The sequence below is a fragment of the Artemia franciscana genome, chromosome 18, assembly GCF_032884065.1.
Source record: "Artemia franciscana chromosome 18, ASM3288406v1, whole genome shotgun sequence".
Lineage (NCBI taxonomy): Eukaryota > Metazoa > Arthropoda > Branchiopoda > Anostraca > Artemiidae > Artemia > Artemia franciscana.
Window position 1 is genome coordinate 35,955,778 of NC_088880.1, and position 26,372 is coordinate 35,982,149.

At 35.6% G+C, this 26,372-nt stretch overlaps 1 protein-coding gene across 4 annotated transcripts in view; it reads left to right on the plus strand.

Moving 5' to 3' along the window:
* The window catches only part of LOC136038949 (uncharacterized), a 145,539-nt gene extending 119,995 nt beyond the window's left edge, over positions 1-25,544 (plus strand). For all 4 annotated transcript variants that reach the window (XM_065722460.1, XM_065722462.1, XM_065722461.1 and 1 more), the window contains 2 exons: positions 18,908-19,057; positions 25,304-25,544. In XM_065722460.1, the coding sequence (XP_065578532.1) occupies positions 18,908-19,057; positions 25,304-25,486 (333 nt within the window). In that variant the 3' untranslated portion in view covers positions 25,487-25,544. The remainder of the gene's footprint in view (positions 1-18,907; positions 19,058-25,303) is intronic.
* The last annotated feature ends 828 nt before the right edge of the window (positions 25,545-26,372 follow it).

Consider the following 26,372-nt stretch of genomic DNA (forward strand, 5'->3'; position numbering starts at 1 on the left):
TCAGATTTTGTTAATTTAGATTAGGTTAAATCCGGTTGGGTTAAAAATCTCAGCTAATTTAACAAAACGTAACCTAACCTGTGTATCATCAAACCTTGCACTAAATTGAAAAAGGTGACTGGGAATGCTGACTAAATCCAAAGGGAAAAAAGGTATTTCGGACATTTACAGGTGAATTACGACATTCACGAATATCAAACGTCCTGGTTACATGTATACAACGTTTATAAAGAAGCTGGGATCTCATATTTTTGGCCAAAATCAGACTGAAAATTGGCCAATTCTTAGTAATTCTTAGTAAAAAAAAACAATTCTTCTTAAGCCTTCTTAGAGGGTGTAATGATCCCTATTGCACTAGCAAAAGACAGAGGCACTAAACATGATAAGAAGATAATTATTGGATGATTAATTTGTAAAGAATACAAACCTACATTCTTTTTACCAAATCGGAACTGAACAGAAATTTATGTATATTTTAATTGGTAAAATTCAAATCTAGGTAGGTACGTATGCGTTTATTTCATCAAATAAAAGCAGCAAAACTACAACAAATAAATGATAACTATTCATCCAAAATCAAAGAAATACGCAAAAAAAAAAGAAAAAGAAAAAGAAAAAAAAAAAAGAAAAAAAAGAAAAAGAAAAAAAAGACGAAACACTATACAATCTCTAAACAGCCATCCCTCATCATAAAAAAGAAAAAAAAGGGATAAAAATTTAACCAATATAATTTATAATTTATTCAAATTTTTTTTTTTATTCTTACTTTAAATAACAAAAGGTTTTCAGAACACCTAAAACTCTCTGGAATTGAGTTCCAAATAACAACACCTACATGTTTAATCATAAACCCAGATCGCGTTGTATGCCTGATTTCACTAGTCAGCTGATCAGAGCTCCTAGTAGAATAATCGTGATAATTTGAATTATATCGATAAAAACTTCTAAAATATTGAGGAGACAATCCATTTAAAACCTGGTATACAAAAATTAAAATCTGTTGAGATTTAATAAAATCAATATTCAAAATATCTAAATCTCTAAAACAATCTCTAGTACTACCACACGCAAGATACCCACCCAAACTTCTAATTGCCTTATTTTGCATAATCTGGACCCTTTTTACATGACTAAAAAAATTGCTTGCATACAATGAACAACCATACACTAAATAAGGATGGACAATTGAATAATAAATTGCTTTCAGGACATGTAGAGGAAAAAAATTATGAAACCTTCTTAAGATACCGACTCCGCGAACCAATTTTGAAGATAAAACTTTGCAATGATGAATCCAACTAAAATTTACATCAAAATAAAATCGTAGATATCTACATTGAAAAGCCTGACTAATGGAAACACCTTGTAAAAGAATACTATGACAATTATTTATAACTTTACCAATACGACTAAATATCATATAATTAGTCTTCTCTGTATTAACTGCAAGAAAACTATGCTTTGTGAACTGAGATAAATTCTCCAAAGCTACATTAGTTATCTCTATAAGATCTTCGACAGATTCCCCAATCACTGTAAGCGCTGCGTCATCTGCGAATGATGTAACTACGGCACCAGGAATGTAAAAACGCATTGTATCCACGTATATAAGAAACAGTAAAGGTCCTAATACCGAACCTTGGGGCACTCCACAATTCACATTGAAGGGTTTCCCTCCACATCATCTATCATAACTTTGATGGACCTACCATGCAAGTAAGACCTAAACCAATCCAAACACTTCTCACGGACTCCCAAACAAGCTAGCCTACTTAATAAAAGATTAAAATCAACGGTATCAAATGCTTTTTTAAAATCTATGAACACAGTATGAGGGATAAGATTCCTTTCTAGGGCACTATTAACGCACTCCATTAGATGGTATGCCGCATGAACAGTTGAATTTTTAGTTCTGAAACCGAACTGTGACTCACTTAATATTCCGAGCTTGTCTAAATATTCATACAGCTGTCGATGTACTATTTTCTTGTATATCTTTGAGAATAGTGGTAACAAGCTTATAGGTCGATAGTTTGTCATATCTTGCTTATTGCCTGATTTGAACAGTGGTAGGACCTTTGCTTGCTTAAGCGCTTCAGGGGATTGACCGACTTCAAGTGATAGGTTAACGAGGTAGAGAAGACATGGTAGTAGATACACTGAAACTACTTTGAATGCTTTCAGATTCAAACCGTCAATACCAGCAGCATTTGACTTTAAATTCTTCCCAATTTTTGTTAATTCTTCAATTGACGCTTTTTCAAATTGAAATTTATGATGTTCACCTCGATTATCTTCAAAGAGCGTGTCACTTTTCGCTGGGTCTCCGTCAGAAGCGTCTTCCCTGATTCTACTTCCAATACCAGAGAAGAATTTACCAAACTCCTCATTAATCTGCTGCTTATCAGTGACTGTAACACCCTCGACAGTGATATCATTTATGAGGCCATAATGTTTACCTGTGCCTTTAATCACGCCGTTAATGGTCTGCCAAGTGCCCCGCATATCACCTTTTTGTTCATTAAATTTTTCGATGTAATATTTTTTTTTTTGAACGTCTTAACTTATTCACTAGATTTCGTCGACGAATATATTCATTTTTACTTTCTTCAGATGAGTCATTTAAACTTTTAAAGAAGCAACCGTATTTATAGCTTCAACAACTTCATCATCAATCCAGGGTTTTCGGGGGATATCTCGTTCTTTTGTCCTAGTAAGTTTCAAGGGACAAGCAGACTCAAATATTGGAGTAATTATCCCAAGAAAGTTGTCGAGGGCACGCGAGGGATCCCGTTCTTCATACACTTTCTCCCACGATATTACACTTATTTGTTCACGGAACTCATGTAAATTTGCCGGCCGAAGATCTCTTATAAGTTTACGCCTAGACTTTTCGTAAGTCGGGCTCCGTTGCTTTATCGTACATGAAACAGGAAGATGATCAGTAAGAATCAGGAACTAAATTTGAAGGGAGAAACACATTATCAATAAGAGTAGCAGAATGTTCAGTTATTCTAGAAGGAAGGCGATTCATTGGAAAATAGCCATGCGATGACATCAAGTTAAAAAACTCAAAATTATAGCTATTCCAACATAACAAATCAAGATTAAAATCACCCATGATTATGCATTCATTTTTTTACAGACAGAAGTTTACATAAATAATCATCAAATAAATCAAGGAACTTAACCGAGGGAGTGCTAGGTGGCTTATAAACCAAAAAAATTACTATCTTTTTATTATCAACAAATACAATTTCCACAGAAAAAATTTCCATTTTCCCTTCAATCCAAAGGCATAAATCATCCCTGTCTTCAAGTTGTATTTCATTTTTCATCAAAAAAGACAAACCTCCTTGTCTCATCCGATTTCTAACCTTCGAAATCATTTGGTAAACTGGAAAAATATAAGACGAGAGACAGCTGTCCATAGATAAAAACGTTTCACAAATACCTAATACATCAATACATCAATAATCATCTGCTATTCATAGCAGACAAAAAATTTTCAATATCCTCAGACGATGATGTAACATGGCAATTCCATTCAGACACACGAAAATTCTTATTTTCTTTCCGTATTAGAAATTCAAATGATACATTCTGACTTTTTCTTACTGGCTCAGGGCATTTTACATCACTATCTTGAGCAATTTTACACTCTAAAATTTCATTAACATCTAAAGCATTATTTTCTAATTCATCCAATCGATCCTTCTGGTGTAACGGCAAAATTAATTATCAAGAAATAAGAACAATATAAACTGTACTGATTCCTATTGAAAAAAAAAAAAATCTAAGCAAAATCTTGCAACGACCATAGGCGATGGGGGAAAGCATCACTTGCAAGACGTATATAAATTCGACCTTGATCAGACCACACTTGTTTATTACCGTATTTTTTAAGTGCTAGGTTCAGAATGTCCCGTCTCTGCTTTGTTAAATTTTCTGATACAAATATACCAGTGCGCACTAGTTTCGACTTAAGCTTAAAAACTTTTTGGGCAATTTCTTTCGACCTGAATTTGACTAGGACCGGAGCTTTGGCATCTTGACGAGTTGTAGAACTGTTTATTTTAAATCTTCTCACTTCCACAATATCACCATCAGAAACTTCAGATATTTCTATTTTATTGCGAATCACACCCCCGATTACAGACTTTAAGTCACTACTTGGAGGCTGTTTGATACCGTTGAAAAGAAGACTATCTAGCCTTAAGTCCTGATCATACATATCTAATTTCTGCTCTGCATTCTTAACTCTCCTCAAGAAATATTATTTGATTTCTTAGAAATTTCAGCTCGTTACTGAGGGCTAAGAATTTCGGTTCAAACTCAACAATCAAAGCTGAATAAACTTGACTAACGATAGTTGAACTCTGAGCTTTTATGGCATGCAAAGTGTCACTGGATAGAGACTGCCTACCAGCAGCAGTGGCCACTAGTTTTTTATCCAGCTTTTTGTCTATTTTTTTTAAGCAAGATTTTCCATCACACTTCGGATTTCCTGTTCTGTCGCGGAAATGCGAGCAATAATAGCCGACGATCCCGCTATAGTTTGTTGCCCAGGAACTAGAATTTGAGTTTTTAGCTTCTCTTTGCAAAGTTCTATATAAATGTTCGGTTGATGAATAAAATCATCAAATGCTCCCTTTACACCCTTGCTAGTAGATTTCATAGCTTCAACCTTATTTGCTTCAAACTGCATAAGGTGTGACTCGAGAACAAACTGGGTGTCACGTGACCCGTAGCAAAAAACCAGATACTTAAAGACTTTTGACTTTGAGTTCGCAGTCTTTGGATCCAAAACCTCAATAGTACGAACTGGCCAATCGGGGAATCCTCGAAACTTTGCTAGAGCCAGATCATGAATACTAAATTTAGCCATTATCTGTAGCTCAAATCTATCAAAAGTATCTTACAGACCTGCTAATTGATTTCTTCACCGTACTGTTATAAAATATCCAGATATCCAAGCATCCAAAATACTCGTGCCAAAAATCACACGTTACTAATTAACGATGTAATCTAACGTCGTTACTGTTTAAACAGTAACCATAATAATTTTAGTTTAAAAACTTCAAATTATTAGTTTATTGACTTACCTACAACAATATGTCTGTACAAAAACAATTATTCTATTCTGTTATTCAATTGATTATTCAAAAAAAAATACATAACACCGATAATAATAAGGATCCTGGAAGCGAACTTGTTGAGGACCATAACCACAAACAATTGAAAAAGAATAAGAGAGACAAAAAGAAAAGAGAAAACATGGGTAATTAAAGCAAATTGAATAAGAATTTAGCGAGTTATAATATCAAAATTTTAGTACATTGTTAAACAGCGTGCGAAAACTTGTGGATAGCTCGACACTGGAGGGTATTATATTCCATTGAAGTATAAATTTATAAATGGGGGATCGCTGGGCTGAACTAGAGACACACTTGGGGACAATGAATGAACGGTTGGATGAACGGAGAGAGAGGCCTTCAGAACTATTAATATTAAAATAAGATAATAATTGAGGAGGAAGATTATTATAGTAAGCAGAGTATGCAAGGTATAGATTAAATTTTGATGATTCGTTCAAAAGGGATAATACCAAAATCGGAGTACAAGTCCTGGGTGGGATATAGTCGGGGCAGCCGAAAAACTGCTTTGATGGCACGGTTTTGGGCAGATTTTAATTTATTGGTAACTGATGGAAAAGTGCTGCCCCAAATAGATCCACAGTATGAGATATATGGGTAAATAAAAGAGTAATAAAGGGTGACAAGGATAACGGGAGGAAGAAAATAATTTGCACGATTAATCATACTTACCTGTCGCAAAATTGTGGCTCTGATGTAGGACACATGTGTTGCAAATGATAGGGAGGAGTCTATGTAGACACCAAGAAACTTGGCAACTTCGACCTGTGGGAGGAAATTGGTAGAATATTTTAGACCAAGTGCTTGCTGAGCTTCATTTTTTTTGTAAGGGGTTCGAAATAATACAACCTGACTTTTCTTGATGTTAATGGTCATGCTGTTAATTAGACACCACTCCTGTACTCTATTTAGAAGGGTTTGAGTAGAGGCGACGAGGGATGGTAAATTAAGACCGGTGATGAAAAAGTTGCTATCGTCAGCAAAAAGTACTGGGTGCACTGATGGACCCAGGTCCTTAACCAAATAATTAATATAAAGGTGAAAAAGTATTGGACCAGGAACAGAGCCCTGTGGGACGCCCCTCCGGACAGGTAGGGGACGTGAAGTCACCCCGCCCAGACTCACACTCTGTACTCTACCAGAGAGATAAGAGCCAAACCATGAGAAAGAAACTCCACGAATCCCTAAGTTGTTGAGTTTATTTAATAAACACTGTGATCAACCATATCAAAGGCCTTAGAAAAATCAAGAAATAAGCCCAAAGCAGTATTTTTAAGGTCAAGTTGGGAACGTATAAACAGTGTGGCGTCTATTAGTGCATGAGCAGTTGAAAATTCGGAACGGAAGCCATATTGATGAGGAGAAATCAACGAATCTGAAGAATGAAACCCAAATAAAAAGGGAGAAAGACGTCGGAATATAATTCTCTCGAGCACTTTAGATATAACAGGCAGAAGAGAGATTGGACGATAATTACTTATCTCAGACGGATCGCCTTTTTTATGAATCGGGATAACAATTGCTGATTTAAAAAATTCTGGGAAGTTTCCATTGGTCATAGACAGGCTTGCTATGTGCACAATGGGTTCACAAACATAGGAAGATACGGTCCTAAGAAGCTTATTACTTATGCCAAAGAAGTCAGGTGTACTACTATTAGAGAGACATTTGATAACTTGAAGCACATCTTTACGATCAGTTGGAGAGAAAAACATGGATCCAGGATTTTTGCTAGGTTGTACTGACTGGGAGAAGGAACAGGAGTTAGCATTTGAAATATTAGCGAAATAATTATTAAAAGCATCCGGTACTGAACTTGGGTCAATTAATCTACCACTGATGTCCTTAAGGGTAAGAGGTACAGATCTTGAATTCCTTTTTTTGAAAGAATTTCATTTATTGTGGACCAAATTTTTTGCAAGTTCCCTTTGCAATGAGAAATTGTTTAATAATAATAATTGTTTTTTGCTTCCCGGACAAGTTTGGTATATAAGTTATATAATTTTTTATAATTAGTCAGGTCAGTATCGTTACTGGTTTTGCAAGCTAACTTATATAGGTCATTTTTTCGGTATGAAGAGATTATCAGGCTATTAGACATCCAGAGGTGTATATGGGTAGTTTTTCGGTTTGATTTATGAACTGGAAAGGTTGAACTGATAAGATCACTCAGTCCCTGTGTAAAACCATTTGTGGCTGAATTAACATCCTGACAATCCAAAACCTTGGACCGGTCGAAGGATTTCAAACGATCCATGAACCTGTTCATATTCACAGTATTATATATTCTATTATGCGTAGGGGTATTAGTTCTAGAGGGTTGAGTAGCTGGTAAGGAGGGTAGGGAGAGATAGATTGGAAAGTGATCTGACAGGTCTGAAAATATTATTTTGGAGGACAGGTGGTTTCCCAGGGAAGTGGATACAAAAATGTTGTCAATTACAGTAGCTGTAGACCTCACAGGATCTACTCTGGTAGGAAAAAGGATTGTGGGAAGAAGAACATTTGAGGTGACTGTTTCAAAGAAGGTATCGTAATCATTATTATTGCTAACATTTAGTAAATTACAATTGAAGTCCACAAAAACTATTGCCTTCTTTTGTGGTGAATTAATAAAACTAGAAAAATCATCAAACAGATTACAAAAGAAAGGGGTCAGAAATGAGGGGGGCTTATAAAATAATGAAAAAATAAAAGAATTCTCGTCAACACTTATGTCTACGATTATTGAATAAATGCATCTATTATTTATGGGTTGCGAGAATAAGGATTTACAGTCTAATAGCCTGGTGAATTTCAGACTTGACCGGATGTAAAGAGACATGCCGCCAGAGGACTTGGTTAATTTTCTTTCAATATGAATAGCTTGAAAACCAGGGAGGGAAAATTCATTCTTATCATCATTTCTGAAAGCCACGTCTCCGTTATTACAATTTCGTCGAAAGGGCAGTAACCATTTGTTAAAATTAAATCTTTAAAATTCGCCCACTTATCCCGTATGCTTCTGATATTAAAGCAAATTACATTAAGTTTGGTCTCTTCCATTAGCTTAGGTTTCACATTTTTCACAAAATCAAAAGTGTCGAGATATTCACAGTTAATTTGGTTTAAAGGGCTATCGGGGCTAGCTAAGGGGCTGGTGGGCAAGTTATTTTGGTCATCGTAATAGTTAAAAACAACATTATTGCACAGTGATAAATTCGCGAGAAACCTAAAATCTTGTACAGTTCTCATTTAAACATCCATTGTGGTCTGAGTTTCATCATCTCCTTGATTAGAATATTGGAAATCTTCTTCAGCCGACGAAATATCATTGGTGGTAATTTTGGACTTGGATGGAAAGTTTGCCGCTTTTTTCTTAGATTTCTTGCCTTTCACTAGGGCAGTGGCATCGACTACCGTCTTTGGGGCTGTGGCAATTTCAGAGCCTGCATTAATTTGATTCGTAGTTGAGTCTACAGGCTTAACTAGCTTTGATGTGGAATCTATGTCCTTTTTCATGGAGGATTATTTATTTATAGCCGTTTCTAATATGTCATCACCTAGGAGTTTAGTGATAGCTTTCTTCTTGAGAATATTTTTGGTTTCCTCAGCTTCATTACTAACCTCAATTAAGTGACTTACTGTGAGATAAGTTGCAAGCCTTTGCCATTCTTGGCTACTTTTAGATGAATCTTTTGGAGGGCAGGATGTTGAAGTAAACTTAGGATGGGGATGGGGGGATTGACTAGAACCTTGAGTATGAACATTATTTGCCTCTTTTGGAAATGATACTGTCTTTGCATCTGCTGCAGCAACTGTTGCTTGGCTTCTACTGGGCCGATGGGATGTGGGTTGCCAAGGGATTCTTGCAGCTACAGCTAAGTAGGGTAGGTTCATTTTATCAGATGTTCTAAGGATTACAACTCGCTTTTGGTGAGCTGGGCAGATTGTTTTTGGAGGGCTGTGTGTCCCTTACGGTTACAATTTCTGCAGAAAGGGTCTGACTCAGGGCATTCACTAATTGCATGGCCTGTTTTCCCACATTTAAGGCAAGACGGTTAGGACTGTTTGCAGTTTTTTTTGCTGTGTTCATGGGCCAGGCAAGTGGAGCATTGTAGGGGCTTGGGCTTATAAATCTTGTAAAAAAGGGACATACCGTACAAGAATATTTTTCCACTTAGCTTAACTTTGCAGGAGATGAGGATTGAACGGCTAGGGTGAAGAAAACCTTCTTTGTTTAAACTTAACCTTATAGCAGTTGAAGGATTGATGAGAAGGCCTGAAGAATCTATTAGTTCAGTTTGTATTTCCTCCACTTTTACACTGGTATCCACACCATACAACACATACTTGTGTAACTTTTCCACATCTTTTTTTGTGGCTAAAATTTTTGAGCCATCAATAATTATTTCTTTGGATTTTGACAGGACATGGTCTGCCGCCTGAGAAGACGTAAATTAAATATCAATAGAGTCGCCCGGCTTGAAAACAAGTTCAAAATTTACCTTGTTGATCAGAAAAACAGCTTTCCATTATTCGATCTTTTGAAAGGGTTGGCCGTTGGTTTTCTTGATTGGGACAGTATAATAATGGGAGTGATCGTTAGCACTAGTTACTGGGACACTCGAAGAGAGGGGTTGCATTATCGTTGGTGAACGAGTTTCATCCTTTTTCCTCCTTTTGCCAGACGTCTCACTTCTTTCATTAGAGTTAGTTTCGGCTAAGGCCTGAATTCCTGACAAGTGGCTAACTGTTTTCGATCGCGTAGTAGGGGGGGGGGCTCTAGGAAGAGTTTTATAGGTAGGTTGGAATGGTGACTGGCTAAGGGTTTCAGTGGGAGTATCCTTCTCGGGTGGTAGCCTTAGGGGCTTTTTTCCCGTCATTTATTTCGACGAGACACTGCAGATTCACAAACTGTTAATCAGTCTTAATCACAGTTTTTAATCAGCGATAACACCAATATATTCAATTATACACTAATAATAACTCACTTTGTATGAAGTGAGCAATCCTTCACAATTAAGTCATCAAGTTAATTGCGCAATCTAACACAATACAGTACAAAAAGTAATCCGATTAGGTTCATAAGCTAGTTCCTTTTAGTTCAGATACTAAACTCATACACATATAGTTATATTTACCAATTTAGTTTTTCAGATTTTTCTTCACATTCTAATGGAATTCTTATTTTCTCCTGATTTTCAAATTATCACTCTTTTTTTAATTTCTTAAGGTAAAGAACAAATATTAAATTCAGTTGTTTGGTTCTGATGCCAAAATGTAAACCTAATAGACTTGTGTTAAAAAAAAAACTTGCCATAAAAGATTTCTATCGAAAGATGGAAGCTAAGCTTACAGGTATTAACCCAGTTGACACTACTTGCATAAAAAGGAAAAAACATGCGAGGGGGATGAAAAGAATACTTATTTTTGAATTTTCAAACAGTTCGTGGTAATGAACTGTAGTAAGGAGCGACCCGGCTCAATAGTAACCAAAACTCTAAAAAATGAAATTTTTATACCAATAGCTACATCAAAAGAATTGCTTTTTAATGCTGATTTTAAATATATAAGTTTCATCAAGTTTAGTCTTACCCATCAAAAGTTAAGAGCTTGAGAAAATTTACCTTATTTTAGAAAATAGAGGGGAACACCCCCTAAAAGTCATAGAATTTTAACGTTAAAAATTGCACCATCAGATTCAGCATATCAGAGAACCCTTTTGTAGAAGTTTCAAGCTGTTATCTACAAAAATGTGGAGTTTTGTATTTTTTGCCAGAAGGCAGATCACGGATGAGTGTTTATTTGTTTGTTTGTTTGTTTTTTTTTTCCCAAGGGTGATTGTATCGACCCTCTTTTCCTAGAATTTTGCAAGAGGGCACATTCTAATGGAAATAAAAACTTCTAGTGCCCTTTTTAAGCGACCAAAAAAATTGGAGGGCACCTAGGCCCCCTCCCACGCTAATTATTTTCCAAAGTCAACGGATAACAATTCTGAGATAGCCATTTATTCAGTGTAATCGAAACACCTCATAACTATGTCTTTGGGGACGACTTACTTCCCCACAGTCCCCGTGGGAGGGGCTACAAGTTACAAACTTTGACCTGTGCCTACATATAGTTATGGTTATTGGGAAGTGTACAGACGTCTTCAGGGGTATTTGTCGGTTGGGGGAGGGGCTGAGAAGAGGGGGAAATGTTGGTGGAACTTTCCATGGAGGAATTTGTCATGGGAGAAGAAAATTATCCACGAAGGGAGTGCAGGATTTTCTAGCATTATTTAAGAAACACAATGAAAAATAAATATGAAAAAGTTTTTCAACTGGAAGTAAGGAGCAACATTGAAACTTAAAACAAACAGAAATTATTACGCATATGAGGGGCTCACCTCCTTCTAATACCTCGCTCTTTACGCTAAAGTATTTTTACTAATTTCAATTATTTATTCTACGGTTTTTGTGATTCAGAAGTACTGACTTGGGGGTGAACCCCTCATATATATAATAAAAACATGAGAATACAAAAGTTCGTAACGTAAGCTAATTTATAATTTACGTATATCTTTTGCTAATAAAAACAGTCTTAAAAAATTAGAAGTTCTAGTTGCCTTTTTAAGTCACCAAGAAATCGGAGGGCAACTAGGTTTCCTCCCCCGCTAATTTTTTCTCAAAATCATTCGATCAAAACTATGAGAAAGCCATTTAGACAAAGAAACTAAACATGTAAATTTCGTTTTAATTATTCCTCTGCGGAGAGCCAAAATCAAAACGTGCATTGACTCAAAAACCTTCAAAAATTAAATAAAAAAAAAGTTTTTTTTAACTGAAAGTAAGGAGCGACATTAAAACTTAAAACGAACAAAAATTACTTCGTATATGAAAGGGGCTGCTTCCTCATCAACGCCCCGCTCTTTACGCTAAAGTTTTTTACTGTTTTAAAAAGAAGAGTTGAGAGAAAGAGTAAAACTATAATGTAAAGAACGGGGCGTTTGTGAGGAAGCAGCCCCTTTCATATACGAAGTAATTTCTGTTCGTTTTAAGTTTTAATGTCGCTCCTTACTTTCAGTTAAAAAATCTTGTTTTTTTTATTTAATTACAAGTAAAAAGCATCCTCAATTCGATGGTATTAGTCTCTAATTTCTTCTTGTTTTGATTTACGGTTCACCTTGGCAACACTATGTACAAAAACTTTGCACAAAGATTTTAACCTCAATATTTTTGTAAAGACCAAAACAAAATTGTGGAATATCCCGGTTATCAGGCACAATTAAATGCGTTTCTCTTTGAAGAAAAAAATGAAATCAAAATCTAAACAATTTAACTATTCCTCCAAAGTGAAAAATCCAACTATTTATCCATACCAGTATTCAAAAGTTTCTACGCAACTGAACCCTCGATTAGCTCATCCCCATTCAACGTAATCCAGTCAACTTGACCCCTTTTCAACTCATCTCCCATACAAATCAGTTCCTGTTTAACTCATCACACTGTTTAACAAAAACAATTTATAGTAACCAAAAGAAAAATTGTAGAAAATCCTTGTTTTCACGTTCAAGTAAGAAGGATCAAAGGGATTAAAAATTTTCATTTTGATGTCATACCTACTTTAAAGATACAAACAAAATAAAATGAACAGCTCAAAATTCCAACTATTTCTCAAAAGTTAATTGTCTTAACTATTGGTCTATATCAGAGTCCATTAGTTCCCCTCCGACTGAACCCTCATTTACCTTAATAAAGTTCAACCCAACCTTCTTGGCTCAATTCCTGGTCATCTCAATGCCTGTTAGGCTCAACTACCGTGCAGGTCAACTACGGAAAAACTTAACCCCAAACTTAACTTAACCCTTTGCATTTCAGCCTTCATTCTACTGAAGCCCGTGAAAATAATCTTCATTGAACACAACCCCCACGCAAATCAACCATCATTTATTTTAGCCCCATTTAAATAACAATGAACATCCCAACTTGTAGGTACATATAGACCTAATTTGGATCTAGGGGATAAAAGATGTGAGGCCAATTGTAATTTCGAGATACGAACGAAAGTAAATCAAAATTCACAAAGCCCAACTACTTCTCAAAAGTCAAAAATCCAACCAAAAATCCATAGATTTCTGTACAACGGAACCCTTCATTAGCTAAACCAACTTCAACTCAAACTACTTAATTTAACCCATGTCTAAGAAAAGCCCCTCTAAATAAACCCCCATGCAACTTTGTTCTCATTCATCTTAAAACTCATTCGGCAAAAACCCGTGCAACTCAACTCTATTCACCAGAAACCCCATGCAAATCAAACCTCATTTAACTCAACACGATGTTATTAAACTCCCCTGCAACTCATCCCCCGATCAACTCAACCCTAGCTTAACCCAGCCCTATTCAAATTAAGCCTAGTACAATTCAACCCTGATACAACTTGAATCCTGTTTGAATCAATGCCTATTTAGCTCATTCTCCCTCCTGTTTGAATCAATGCCTATTTAGCTCATTCTCCCTCCTGTTTGAATCGATGCCTATTTAGCTCATTCTCCCTCCTGTTTGAATCAATGTCTATTTAGCTCATTCTCCCTCCTGTTTGAATCAATGCCTATTTAGCTCATTCTCCCTCCTGTTTGAATCAATGCCTATTAGCTCATTCTCCCTCCTGTTTGAATCAATGCCTATTTAGCTCATTCTCCCTCCTGTTTGAATCAATGCCTATTTAGCTCATTCTCCCTCCTGTTTGAATCAATGCCTATTTAGCTCATTCTCCCTCCTGTTTGAATCAATGCCTATTTAGCTCATTCTCCCTCCTGTTTGAATCAATGCCTATTTAGCTCATTCTCCCTCCTGTTTGAATCAATGCCTATTTAGCTCATTCTCCCTCCTGTTTGAATCAATGCCTATTTAGCTCATTCTCCCTCCTGTTTGAATCAATGAGTATTTAGCTCATTCTCCCTCCTGTTTGAATCAATGCCCATTTAGCTCATTCTCCCTCCTGTTTGAATCAATGCCTGTTTAGCTCATTCTCCCTCCTGTTTGAATCAATGCCTATTTAGCTCATTCTCCCTCCTGTTTGAATCAATGCCTATTTAGCTCATTCTCCCTCCTGTTTGAATCAATGCCTATTTAGCTCATTCTCCCTCCTGTTTGAATCAATGCCTATTTAGCTCATTCTCCCTCCTGTTTGAATCAATGCCCATTTAGCTCATTCTCCCTCCTGTTTGAATCAATGCCTATTTAGCTCATTCTCCCTCCTGTTTGAATCAATACCTATTTAGCTCATTCTCCCTCCTGTTTGAATCAATGCTTATTTAGCTCATTCTCCCTCCTGTTTGAATCAATGCCTATTTAGCTCATTCTCCCTCCTGTTTGAATCAATGCCTATTTAGCTCATTTTTCTCCTGTTTGAATCAATGCCTATTTAGCTCATTCTCCCTCCTGTTTGAATCAATGCCTATTTAGCTCATTCTCCTTCCTGTTTGAATCAATGCCTATTTAGCTCATTCTCCCTCCTGTTTGAATCAATGCCTATTTAGCTCATTCTCCCTCATGTTTGAATCAATGCCTATTTAGCTCATTCTTCCTCCTGTTTGAATCAATGCCTATTTAGCTCATTCTCCCTCCTGTTTGAATCAATGCCTATTTAGCTCATTCTCCCTCCTGTTTGAATCAATGCCTATTTAGCTCATTCTCCCTCCTGTTTGAATCAATGCCAATTTAGCTCATTCTCCCTCCTGTTTGAATCAATGCCTATTTAGCTCATTCTCCCTCCTGTTTGAATCAATGCCTATTTAGCTCATTTTCCCTCCTGTTTGAATCAATGCCTATTTAGCTCATTCTCCCTCCTGTTTGAATCAATGTCTATTTAGATCATTCTCCCTCCTGTTTGAATCAATGCCAATTTAGCTCATTCTCCCTCCTGTTTGAATCAATACCTATTTAGCTCATTCTCCCTCCTGTTTGAATCAATGCCTATTTAGCTCATTCTCCCTCCTGTTTGAATAAATGCCTATTTAGCTCATTCTCCCTCCTGTTTGAATCAATGTCTATTTAGCTCATTCTCCCTCCTGTTTGAATCAATGCCTATTTAGCTCATTCTCCCTCCTGTTTGAATCAATGCCTATTTAGCTCACTCTCCCTGCAATTCACTATTTGACTTTAACTTCTGACTTTCATTCACATAATAAAAAAAATATAAACTATTACAGACATAAATCACTAAGCTAGGGAAAAAATAACTGCATAAACATACCTAAAGACATCCTAAATTGAAAATAATAATAAAAAACCTACATAAATGTTTCTGGAAGCATCCTACACTAATTAAAATAATAATGAAAGAAAAAATTAAAATACAGTCACTTTCTCTCTAACACTCCCAGGGTAACAATCCTCATCCAAATACAACTCTTTCCACCCCAACCTCTTCAACCCACTCCTCCCTCCAGCCCTATAGCGTTCCAGAAAATTCACCCCTCATTTGAGTCAACCCCCACAGCTCAATCCTTGCTTGATCCAGTCCTGTTTGACCCAATTCTCATTCAAAAGACCCCTTTCAGCTCACCCTCCTTAAATCAACAATATAACAAGGAAACATAATGAATCTAGTTTTGTCGGAAGAGTCAGTAGTTGGCCTGAATGAAATGGTGTTTATTCATTAGTTGATTTTTATGCAATTGTTTTTGCTATGTTTTTTCTTTAATGGAAAACTGTTCTTCTCAAATCTAAAAAAAAACAACCCTGTAGGCCTACTGTAACATAACGCAAAGTAAACCACTGTCCATTTTAGACAGGAACTTAAAAACAGGTTTTAAAAAGTCTCATAAGAAAAATTTAAACATTTCGTGGTAATAAAGTGTAAAAAGTGAAGCGGCTCAATAGCCACTGAAACTCTACAAACGGAACTTTGATACCAAGATATATATATCAAAAGAATTGCTTTATTCTGATTCCAATTATATAAGATTCAATAAGTTTAGTGTTACCCCTCAAAGGCTACGAGCCTGAGAATATTTGCTTAATTTTTGAAAAAAGGAGGATAAAACCCCTAAAAGTCAATGAATCTTAATGAAAATCAAACCGTCAGATTCAGTGCATCAGAAATCCTAACTGTAGAGGTTTCTAAGCTATAATCTTCAAAGTGGGGATTTTTTTTTGCCAGAAGAAAGATCAAGTGTTTATCTTTTCTTTCTAGGGTGATTTTTCAAACAAATATTCCTAAAATATCGGGAGAAGGCTTATTCGAGCGGAAACTGAAAGGTCTAGTGCCCAATTAAAAAAAAAGATTGTAGGGGAACTAGGCTCCGTTTCACGGCCCTTTCCCTCCAAAATCATGAGTAAATATGCTAATGGGGGGATTTTCTATGGCGTGGGAAGTATCCAAGGTGTGTACTTTTCAGGGAAAATTTTACGCTGGGGGAATTTACTAGAATTCCTATAAAAAATATTTTTATTAGTCTTACTTTCTCTGTACTGCTACTACTACTACTACTACTACTACTACTACTACTACTACTACTACTACTACTACTACTACTACTACTACTACTACTGCTACTAATAACTCACCAAAGCACCCAGCCACCTGAGGCCAACACAGCTACCCACGCTTTTCCTCCATCCCAATCTATTCAAAGCCCTTTCCTTACAACCCCCAGAATGTCCCAATCTCCTTCAAATCTTTCTTTATGACACCCTCTCACCCAAATGTTGAGGGGTATACTGAACTAGTAAAAATACACCGTGTGCATGCTACTACTACAACTACTACTGATATTAATGCTACTATGACTAAGGCTGTTGGTTTTAAGGTGAAACTTTAAGGGATTGTTCAGGGGGATTCTAGACTAAATCAAAATGCACTATATATTTGCTGTGCAGATTGTCTGAACGGAATATCAGTAATATTTCAGAAACAGCATAAAGTATTAAGTTGAAACATGAGGGACATGAGGACATGAGGACGTGATATTGATCTAGACCAAACAGTTCGTGGTAACGAACTGTAGTAAGGAGCGACCCGGCTCAATAGTAACCGAAACTCCAAAAAATGGAATTTTGATACCAATAGTTACATCAAAAGAATCAAATTTTAATGCTGATTTGAAATATAAGTTTCATCAAGATCAGTTATACCCATCAAAAGTTACGAGCCCGAGAAAATTTGCCTCATTTTAGAAAATAGGGAGGAAACACCCCTAAGAGTTATACAATCTTAACGAAAATCACACCATCAGATTCAGCGAATCAGAGAACCTTATTGTAGAAGTTTCAAGCTCATATCTACACAAATGTTGAATTTTGTATTTTTTGCCAGAAACCAGATCACGGATGCGTGTTTATTTATTTTTCTTTTCCTGGGGTGATTGTATCAACTGAGTAGTCCTATAATGTCACGAGAGGGCTCATTCTAACGGAAATTAAAATTTCTAGTGGCCTTTTTAAGTGACCAAAAAAATTGGAGGGTACCTAGGCCCCCTCCCACGCTCATTTTTTCCCAAAAGTCAGCGGATCAAAATTCTGAGATAGCCATTATATTCACCATAGTCGAAAAAACTAATAACTAAGTCTTTGGGATACAGACGTTTACAGGGGGATTTTTTTGGTTTAGGGAGGGGGAAAGAGTTGAAGGGGGAATTAAGTGGGAGGATATTTCCATGGAGAAACTTCTCATGGGGGAAGAGAATTTCAATGAAGGGGCGCAGGATTTTCTAGCATTATTTGAAAAAACAATGAAAAAATAAATATGAAAAGTTTTTTGTACTGAAAGTAAGGAGCAGCATTAAAACTTAAAACGAACAAAAAATGTTACGTATATGAGGGGTTTACCTCCTGTTTATACCTCACTCTTTACGCTAAAGTATTTTTAGTATTTTCAACTATTTATTCTACGGTCTTTGTGATTCAGAGGTCATTCTTAAGGAATTGGGACAAAATCTAAGCTTCAGTGTAAAGAGCGACGAAGGTTGAACCCCCTCATATACGCAATAAAAACATACAAATATAGAAGTTCGTTACGTAAGTTAATTCGTAAGTTACGTATATTTTTTATAAATGAAAACGTTTGTAAAAAATTAAAAGTTCTAGTTGATTTTTTAAGTAATCAAAAACTTGGAGGGCGACCAGGCCTCCTCCCTCGCTCCTTTTTTCTGAAAATCTTCCGGTTAATTGCAGTTAATTAATATGCAAATTTCGTTTTAATTATTTATGTGGGGAGAGCCAAGATCAAAACATGCATTAATTAAAAAAACGCCCAGAAATTAAATAAAAAAACAAGCTTTTTAAATGAAAGTAAGGAGCAACATTAAAACTTAAAAGTAACAGAAGTAGTATTAGGAGCATCAGGAGTAGTAATAATGATATCAGTAGCAGTATTAGCAATAGTAGCAGTAAGAGTATTCACGTTGTTCCTTTTTGGATTAAATAAAAAAAAACTAGTTTTTTTTAAATGAAAGTAAGGAGCAACATAAAACTTAAAACGAACAGAAATTACTCCCTATATGAAAGGCTTTTAAATTGTTTTAAAAAGTAGAATTGTGGCAAAGAGTCAAACTCTAGCGTAAAGAACGAGGGATAGCGGAGGGGACAACCCATTTCATCTGATCAGTATTAGGAGCAGTATTACAAATCTATTTGATTTTTAGTCCTGTTTTTAGCAGCCGAGCCTTTGACAATATATCTGTAAACTCAATCTTGACAACTGTAAAAGCACCAAGACGACTAGCTGTCTCAAGACATTCGGAGTTATTCAAGTTTGAAAATCTAACATTTTTTTCTTTTAAGATGAAGCCAATTGCGACTGGAAATTGGGGCTGTGGAGCTAATCAAAAAGGTGATCCTCAATTAAAGGCACTTGTTCAATGGGTAGCTGCATCCAAAGCTGGTGCTCCGTACCTTATTTACTTTACCAAGAGAGATCCCTCTTTAAAACAGGTAAATAGCATATTCATGATTTATTCTCAAGTATGAAACGAAATGGCACGGTCAGTTCATTTTCTTTCTTGAAAATCTTATACTTTTGAAAGCTCCGCAGTGGTTCTGTAGCCATCAAGGCCATCTAGTGAGATTTAGTTAGTTGCTCTACATTTAGTGTTTATTTGGCATTCAATGAGCATGTATGATGTTCAGTAGCGGGACACTTATACAGGGGAGAGGCCTTGGTACTTATCCCTATGAAATCCTCAATTATTCCAAGTTTGTTTGGTGCTTCTCATTCAAAATATTTGAATTTAATATTTCCCCTTTACCATTGGACTCTCACTTTCAAAAAAAGAAATATAAAAATATAAATTCTTTTATACGTGACAGACGGTGAGTGTGTTGACATTTACCCTATCCAATATTTACCCTATCCAATGAGCGTATTTTTAATGATTTAGACAGTATTCTTTATTTTAATCCTTAGTTCTATTCATTTTACTAAAAGTCAAGGAAGTGTCATCAGATAAATTTTCTTATAAAACTGATAATTTTAACGGAAATACAAGCATATAGATTTATAATTCGACAAATCCTCTGAAAAATATTTAACAATTAATCATTACCCGTCGTAGGGTTTCGCCACTTCAAATTATTGAAAGCTCCACTCTTCAATCTTTCCATTGAATTTTTGATGACCGTCACGTCTTTCTTATTAGCTCTTCTCGAACCATTTGGTCATGATCTACTTTTTGTATAGTCCCTGGTAAGTTTGGCTAAATCCATAGCTTGTGATAATGTATTCTCCTTGACTCATAATAGGTACTTCGACTGTACCAACAACTCTGTGCAGCAGCAAGTTACGCACTCTCCTCCCCCGTCCGAGTCTATTTGAAGCCTCTCTCCTTACACCCTACCAGGAAGTTTTATTATTTCTCTAAAATCTTTCCTTGCGACATCCTCCCACCTCATTTTGGGACGACCTATTTTAACGAACACAATCTGCGGGCGAGATCTCGGGAAAACATCTAGCAAATCCTCCCTCATTTTCTGGAGCACTTCAGAGTCATACCTGACCACTGTAATCACTGTTACAGTCAATATTCTAATCATATACATATATTCATAATCTACTTATTTCTAACATCATAAACACCATATAAAAAAAGACTCATACCTGGATGGTTTCAGCACCTGGGGTCTTACTATTTTTTGATCCTTTTATTGCCGTAAATAATTTTTCCTCACAAACTCAATCTTCATTCATATTTTTTCAGTCTTTCATTCTTCTTTCATTCTCTCATAGAGATTCACAAAATTGTTCTCTTTTTACATCTTTTCCTGTCAATATATAAAAGCGTAGCACATTTTCATACTGTTATACTTATTTTTCTTTCTCTTCCTCCTTATCACTAATTGTGTCTCCATTCCTATCCTTAATTAAGACAAGTCCAGACTGACTGTTACCTTTCAATTTATTAATATACCAGCACAACACTTTTTCTATTATACTGTTTTGCTGAGTCTTCTAGACCTTCGATAGTTTTATATATGTTCTGCATATCGAACCTCCTTAAGTCGTATTTTTATGTTTTCTCTATTTTCTTTAGATTCCTCTTGTTTTCACATGATTTATCATTCAGCGAATTCTTGTATAAGCCAATCTTCTACTCTATGAAAGAGAGGACGCAATTAATAACATCACAAACTATTTTTCCTAAGATTATTCCATCTATCATTTGGCCATGGAGCCTTTCGAGGGGGAATAAGTGTATTGTATTTCCATTTTGCAATGTATTTTGTATTGTATTGTTTTGAATAAAGTTTTTCGTCTTCTTTTATCTTCTACATCGTAAAATTTTAAGCTCTTTTGTCTAGTATTCATTTTTTCTTGGATACTCCCTTTCAAATCCTGTTCCTGGAGTCTACCAACGTCAAAATTTCTTGGAATGTAGTCATCCTTCCTAACTTACAGTTTTAAATTCACCCTAGACACTACTAGAGGGTCTACTTTTAACACTCAAGCCAATACGAAAGTTGTTTTTAACGTTGGAACATTCGAAGTTACAATTTTATATTCTTTAAAACATTAAAATTATTTTTTCTTCAGGGAAAGCAATGATCCTACAACCAGTGTGGAATAGGAACGAACACATCTTTTCAAGTCTACACGGAGTGCTTACTATTACTACTGTTACTACTACTTCCACTTATACTGCTACAGCTGCTACAACTAATACCAATACTAACACTACCACCACTACTACTGCTATTACAACTACTGCTTTTTAGCAGCTATTAATAGGCCTGAGGATCCTGAGGTGAAAATTTGGAGAAATATTAAGGCGAAAGTTGAATTAAATCAAAACAACAATTTCCAAAAAGCTTGTTAAAAGAGCGTATCTGCAGTATCTAGAGACTGGATTAGTGTATCAAGCTGTAACTTTCAGGGTATGATGAGGGGAATGCTCAACTGACAAAAAGGAAATGTGTGCATACTACTACTGCTAATAGTACTACTGCTACATCTGTTAATACTGCTACTCATACTACTACTGCTGTTACTACTACTACTAATGCATAACTAAAATACCACCAGCACGATTATAATATTAATACTATTAAGGCTAAGGCTATGAAGGTGAAAATCGAGAACATTAAGGAGAAAGCTGGACAAAATCAAAACACACTATTTGCTTACAAGTTGTCAAAATGGTGTGTTTCAGGAATGGCTTGGGATATTAAGGTGAAACTTTCAGGGAATACATAAGGGGAAGATCAATTGGCAAAAAGCCAATATGTGCACACAGCTGCCAATACTACCGCTGTTACTACTACTACTACTACTACTACTACTCTAACTACTACTTTTACTGCAGCTAATACTTATATTAAGAATATTAAGGGGAAAATCTTAAAAAATGTTGAGGGGGAAGCTGAAGTAAATCAAAACGCAAAATGGGCATACAGGTTATCAAAAAGACATTACGGCATTATTATAGAAACAGCTCATAGTATTAAATTGAAACTTCAAGGGCCTTAAGTTCGTTTGAAGTCGGGAAATGTACTTTCGGATAGTGAGCTCTCTGTATTCCTCGGAATAAAGCAAGGAGCCATCACATCGCCGATTATCTACAACAACGCGTCTCTTCCTGTGTAGATTGGCCTACCTATTAGTCACATTTCAAAGGGATGGATACATCACTGCTTTTTTTTTGTGGGTGATCGGTTAAATCTATGCCGGTCAATAGCTAGTCTTCAACCAAGTTTTGATAACCTATCTGACGGATATATACAAATAGGACTAAGCATGAACGTTGCAAAGTCCCAAGTCCTCTTCTTTAATTTACATGGTAGTTATGTACCCGGTAGTGTCTGTCTTGGTGATAGTGAGGTGAAACCCACCACGGTACTAACATATTTAGGTCTCCCGATTAAGTCTTCGATTAAGAATACACGAAAGCTTTTGCTTCAGAATGCTGAACGAAAACTTAGAATTGCTTATGCTAGTGTGGTTACATCGCAGTTTAATCTGGAGCGGAAAGCCCTTTTTTGAATTTATAATAGTGTGGTTCTCTTGCATATTATATATTAGACCCTATTTTGGGACATTTTCCCTTATGCGAAGTTTTTATTTCAGGCCCCTCGCTGGTTCAAGAATACGTACATCGTTAACCGTTTTGGTGTGATGCAAACGGTAGGGGTCGGGGATGAACTTTTTCAGTAACTAAGTAAACAGTCCTCTCACCGTCGAAGGGCGTACTATTTTAAATCTGGCATTATTAGTAATTTGTGTATATCCGTATTACATGCTCGGTTAGTCTTCCTTCCTCTTATTGTACTCAATCGTTTTCTTGTTTTCGTTTATAGATGGGTAGTAAAAAACATTTATTCATTCATAAGAGGGATTTTCAACTAATCAAAAGGCAATATGTACAAACTACCACTTCTGCTAATGCCACTGCTACTAATGTTAGCACTAGTACTAATTCTCCTACTACTACTTCTAATAATCCTAATGCTATTACTGTGATTACTACTACAGCTAAGGCTAAGATTAAGAAGCTGAAATGTACAAGGAATATTGAACTGAACCTAACCACACTGTGTCTATTTAGTTTGTCAAAAGGGCGTATCGCAGTATCTCAAGAATGACTTGCAGTATGATGTGAAACTTCCAGGATTTGTTGTGAGAGATACCGAATTAGCCAAAAGGCCCTATCTGGTGCTTACCACTATCGTATTGACGGGGATGTTTGGCTAAATCAAAACATATTACTGCATGCGAGGTATCAAAAGAACACATTAGCAATATCTCAGAAACGGCTAAACATATTAGGTTTATACTTTCAGGCCATGAAAAGGGGATGTTGAATTAGACCAAAAAATTACAACATGAATACTATCACTGCTAACTACTAGTATCATTACTGCTATCACTATTACTATTCCTTTTTTCCGACAGTTATTTCTCTTACTAATGATTACGACTATTTTCAATGTTAAGGGTATTATTTAAAATTTCAGGGAATAGTGAGGGTGGTGATGAACTGAATCAAAACACATTATATTCATGTAGGATCTCAAAGAAGTGCATTAGCAATATCCGAGCAACGGCTAAAGGTATTAAGCTGACTCTCCAAAGGTTACTAATATTCATACTACTTCTGCAACTGCTTCTACTACTGCTACTATTATTGATAATGTTTTACTAAAAGAAGGTAGTTTAAGTGATTCCAGGTTTTCTAAATGGACTAGGTTTTCAGTCTAAGTGGGATATCTTAGGGCTAGAAATGGGTATAAAGTAGAAGCTTTCACAGAATGTTTATGTTTCTTTAAAACTAAATCAAAAAGCAGGATATGTTATGCTCGTTGTCAATAAGATATCACAGAAATATTGCAAGAACAACTGAGGGTAATGAAACTTTGATGCCAATACTATAACAACTTCTCCTTTACGATTAAACTGAATCAAAAGGGTGAAAGTCCATCCAGTTTGTCAAAATACCAAAAATACAGTGTCTTAGGAAAAGAATAGGGCAAGTTTTACTTTTCAGAGAATTTTGAGGAACCGTGAAACAAGATTAAGAGCGTTTATTATTTTAAACTATTGAAAAAATGTCTATATATTGAGCAGTCTGTTATTGAGTAGGGCTTTAGTAGGCCTTAACTGCAGCTCTAAGTCCATTCTTGGAATTTTTTAGAATGCTTTTTCTTTAATGACAAAAATTATCTATATAATCTGAACCTACGAGTGTGTTCCATTCCCTCTTGACTACCTAAGTCTTTCTGACCGATGTGTGATATCTTGATACTGTCTGACACTCTAGGTGTCATCATACAGACTATTGGCTTTCGCATGGGAGGAAACGAGAAGAGTCCCCCCGCTCGCAAAATTTGTCAAGAGTACCTCATCTCTTCGAGAAAACTGAAAAAGGACGTCAACAAAAGTTTTGTGTTTGATTTAACCTGTGTTTAATTTAACTTTGACATCGCGTCTATGTACACAAATATTAATGTAGAAGAATCTGAGAAATTATTAGAAAATAAAAAAAAATAAAAATTATGACTTAATAGAAGTTTCAGCAACAGAATTAGATTGCGACGTTTTAATGACCTTGGTTAAACTTTGTAACAAGTACTCGATGTGTTTCCAATTCCGTAACTCTTTCTACCAACAAATAAGTGGCTTGCCCATGGGTGCGCCTCTCTGTGGGTTACTTGCGAATATTTATGTAGAATATGTCGAAAACTGGGCATTAAATTCGCATTTTTTGAAACATATCTTTTGGGGACGTTACATGGATAACGTAATTTCGCTCTGGAATTACGGGGAAAATGAACTTAGGGTTTTTTAGATCACCCTAATACATATGATAGGAATTTACAGTTTACCTTAAAAATTGAAATTGTAAATAAAATCTTATTCCTAGATGTGCTAGTTATTTGTAACTTAGATGAACTCAATATTACTATTTACAGAAAAACAACACAAAACTATAGATATTTTTATATAATTGTATCTATTTTTATCTCTTCCGATTTTTATCTATTCCTCATCTCTTGGAGAAAACTGAAAAAGGACGTCAACAAACGTTTTGTGTTTCATTTAACCTCCCTGTTTCTAAGATGCTTCCTCCCTCTTTTTTCAGAATAAAGCTTTCTAACTAGTCAACATTTTGTTTCACATTTTCTTGTAGATCTAACATCTTTCTTTACGTAGCTTATCTTTTGATACTATTTTTGTTTTTCTTTTTGCAGTTAAAAGCCGTGATTGAAGCTGTGTCATCAAAAGGGTGGACTGTTGGCCAACTCACTGGTGCCATATTGACATACTGTCAAACCACTATAGCATCTATTTTGGGAACATCCCCGAGACTTCGCAAAGAGCAACAATCAGATTTATTCCAATATATTATTGGCATGCCTGCAACAGAGCTTTAAGCAATATTTATAAGACTAGGAGATGTATTTTTTTTTCAATACAAATTTTCCTTTGCGATGTATTGTTTTGACTTTAAAATTAAGCAAACTAAATTAACATATTATATGGACAAATAATTATAATCTAATAAATCAAGCAACTATTGGCACATTTTTTAATTAATAAATGAAAGAATGATAAATTAAATTATAGATTCGAACTACAATAAACTAAAAACTGCTAGTAAAACAGCCAACTCATTAATTAATTTCAAAATTAGAATTTAATTTGTTAACTTACTAAATAACTGACAAATTACTTAATAATTTTTAATATTAGTAAATCTTATATAGTCGAGTAGCCTAATGAAGGTATTTTGTAGAGTGCTTCGAAAAATAGCCTTCAGTCCCCGGGATGGTCCTTCAGTGGATCATAACCTCAAAGTAGAAGCTCGGCAATTTTTGGATTCAAATACGCATAAAAGTCGGAGTAACAGTTTACTATAGAGATCTGTCTCTTAAATAACAACTAACAAGCGGAACAATAGGGAACTTATGTCGTGAGAATCAGCATGTCAATAAAGTAGAACTATTCTATTCCTTAGGACAGTGGAAATCTAAACTTTAAGTGAATCTTTCGACACTATATCCAAGGGTCGTTTTCAGGATGCTAGGACTGCTTTAATGTTTTTTAGTTTTAACGGTCGTATTCTAATGCAAGTTTCATTTATATTTTCATTTGTTCTCTTGGACAAAAAGTCGAAATATTCACTTAAAGGCTGGATTTTCACTTCTTAAGAAGAAAATTCTCTGTTGCTCTACTTGTTATTTTTGTGCGGTGTGGTCTTCGTCAGTATTTAAGAATTATCTCACTTTTTTCTTTGGTATAGGCTATTATTGACTTCTA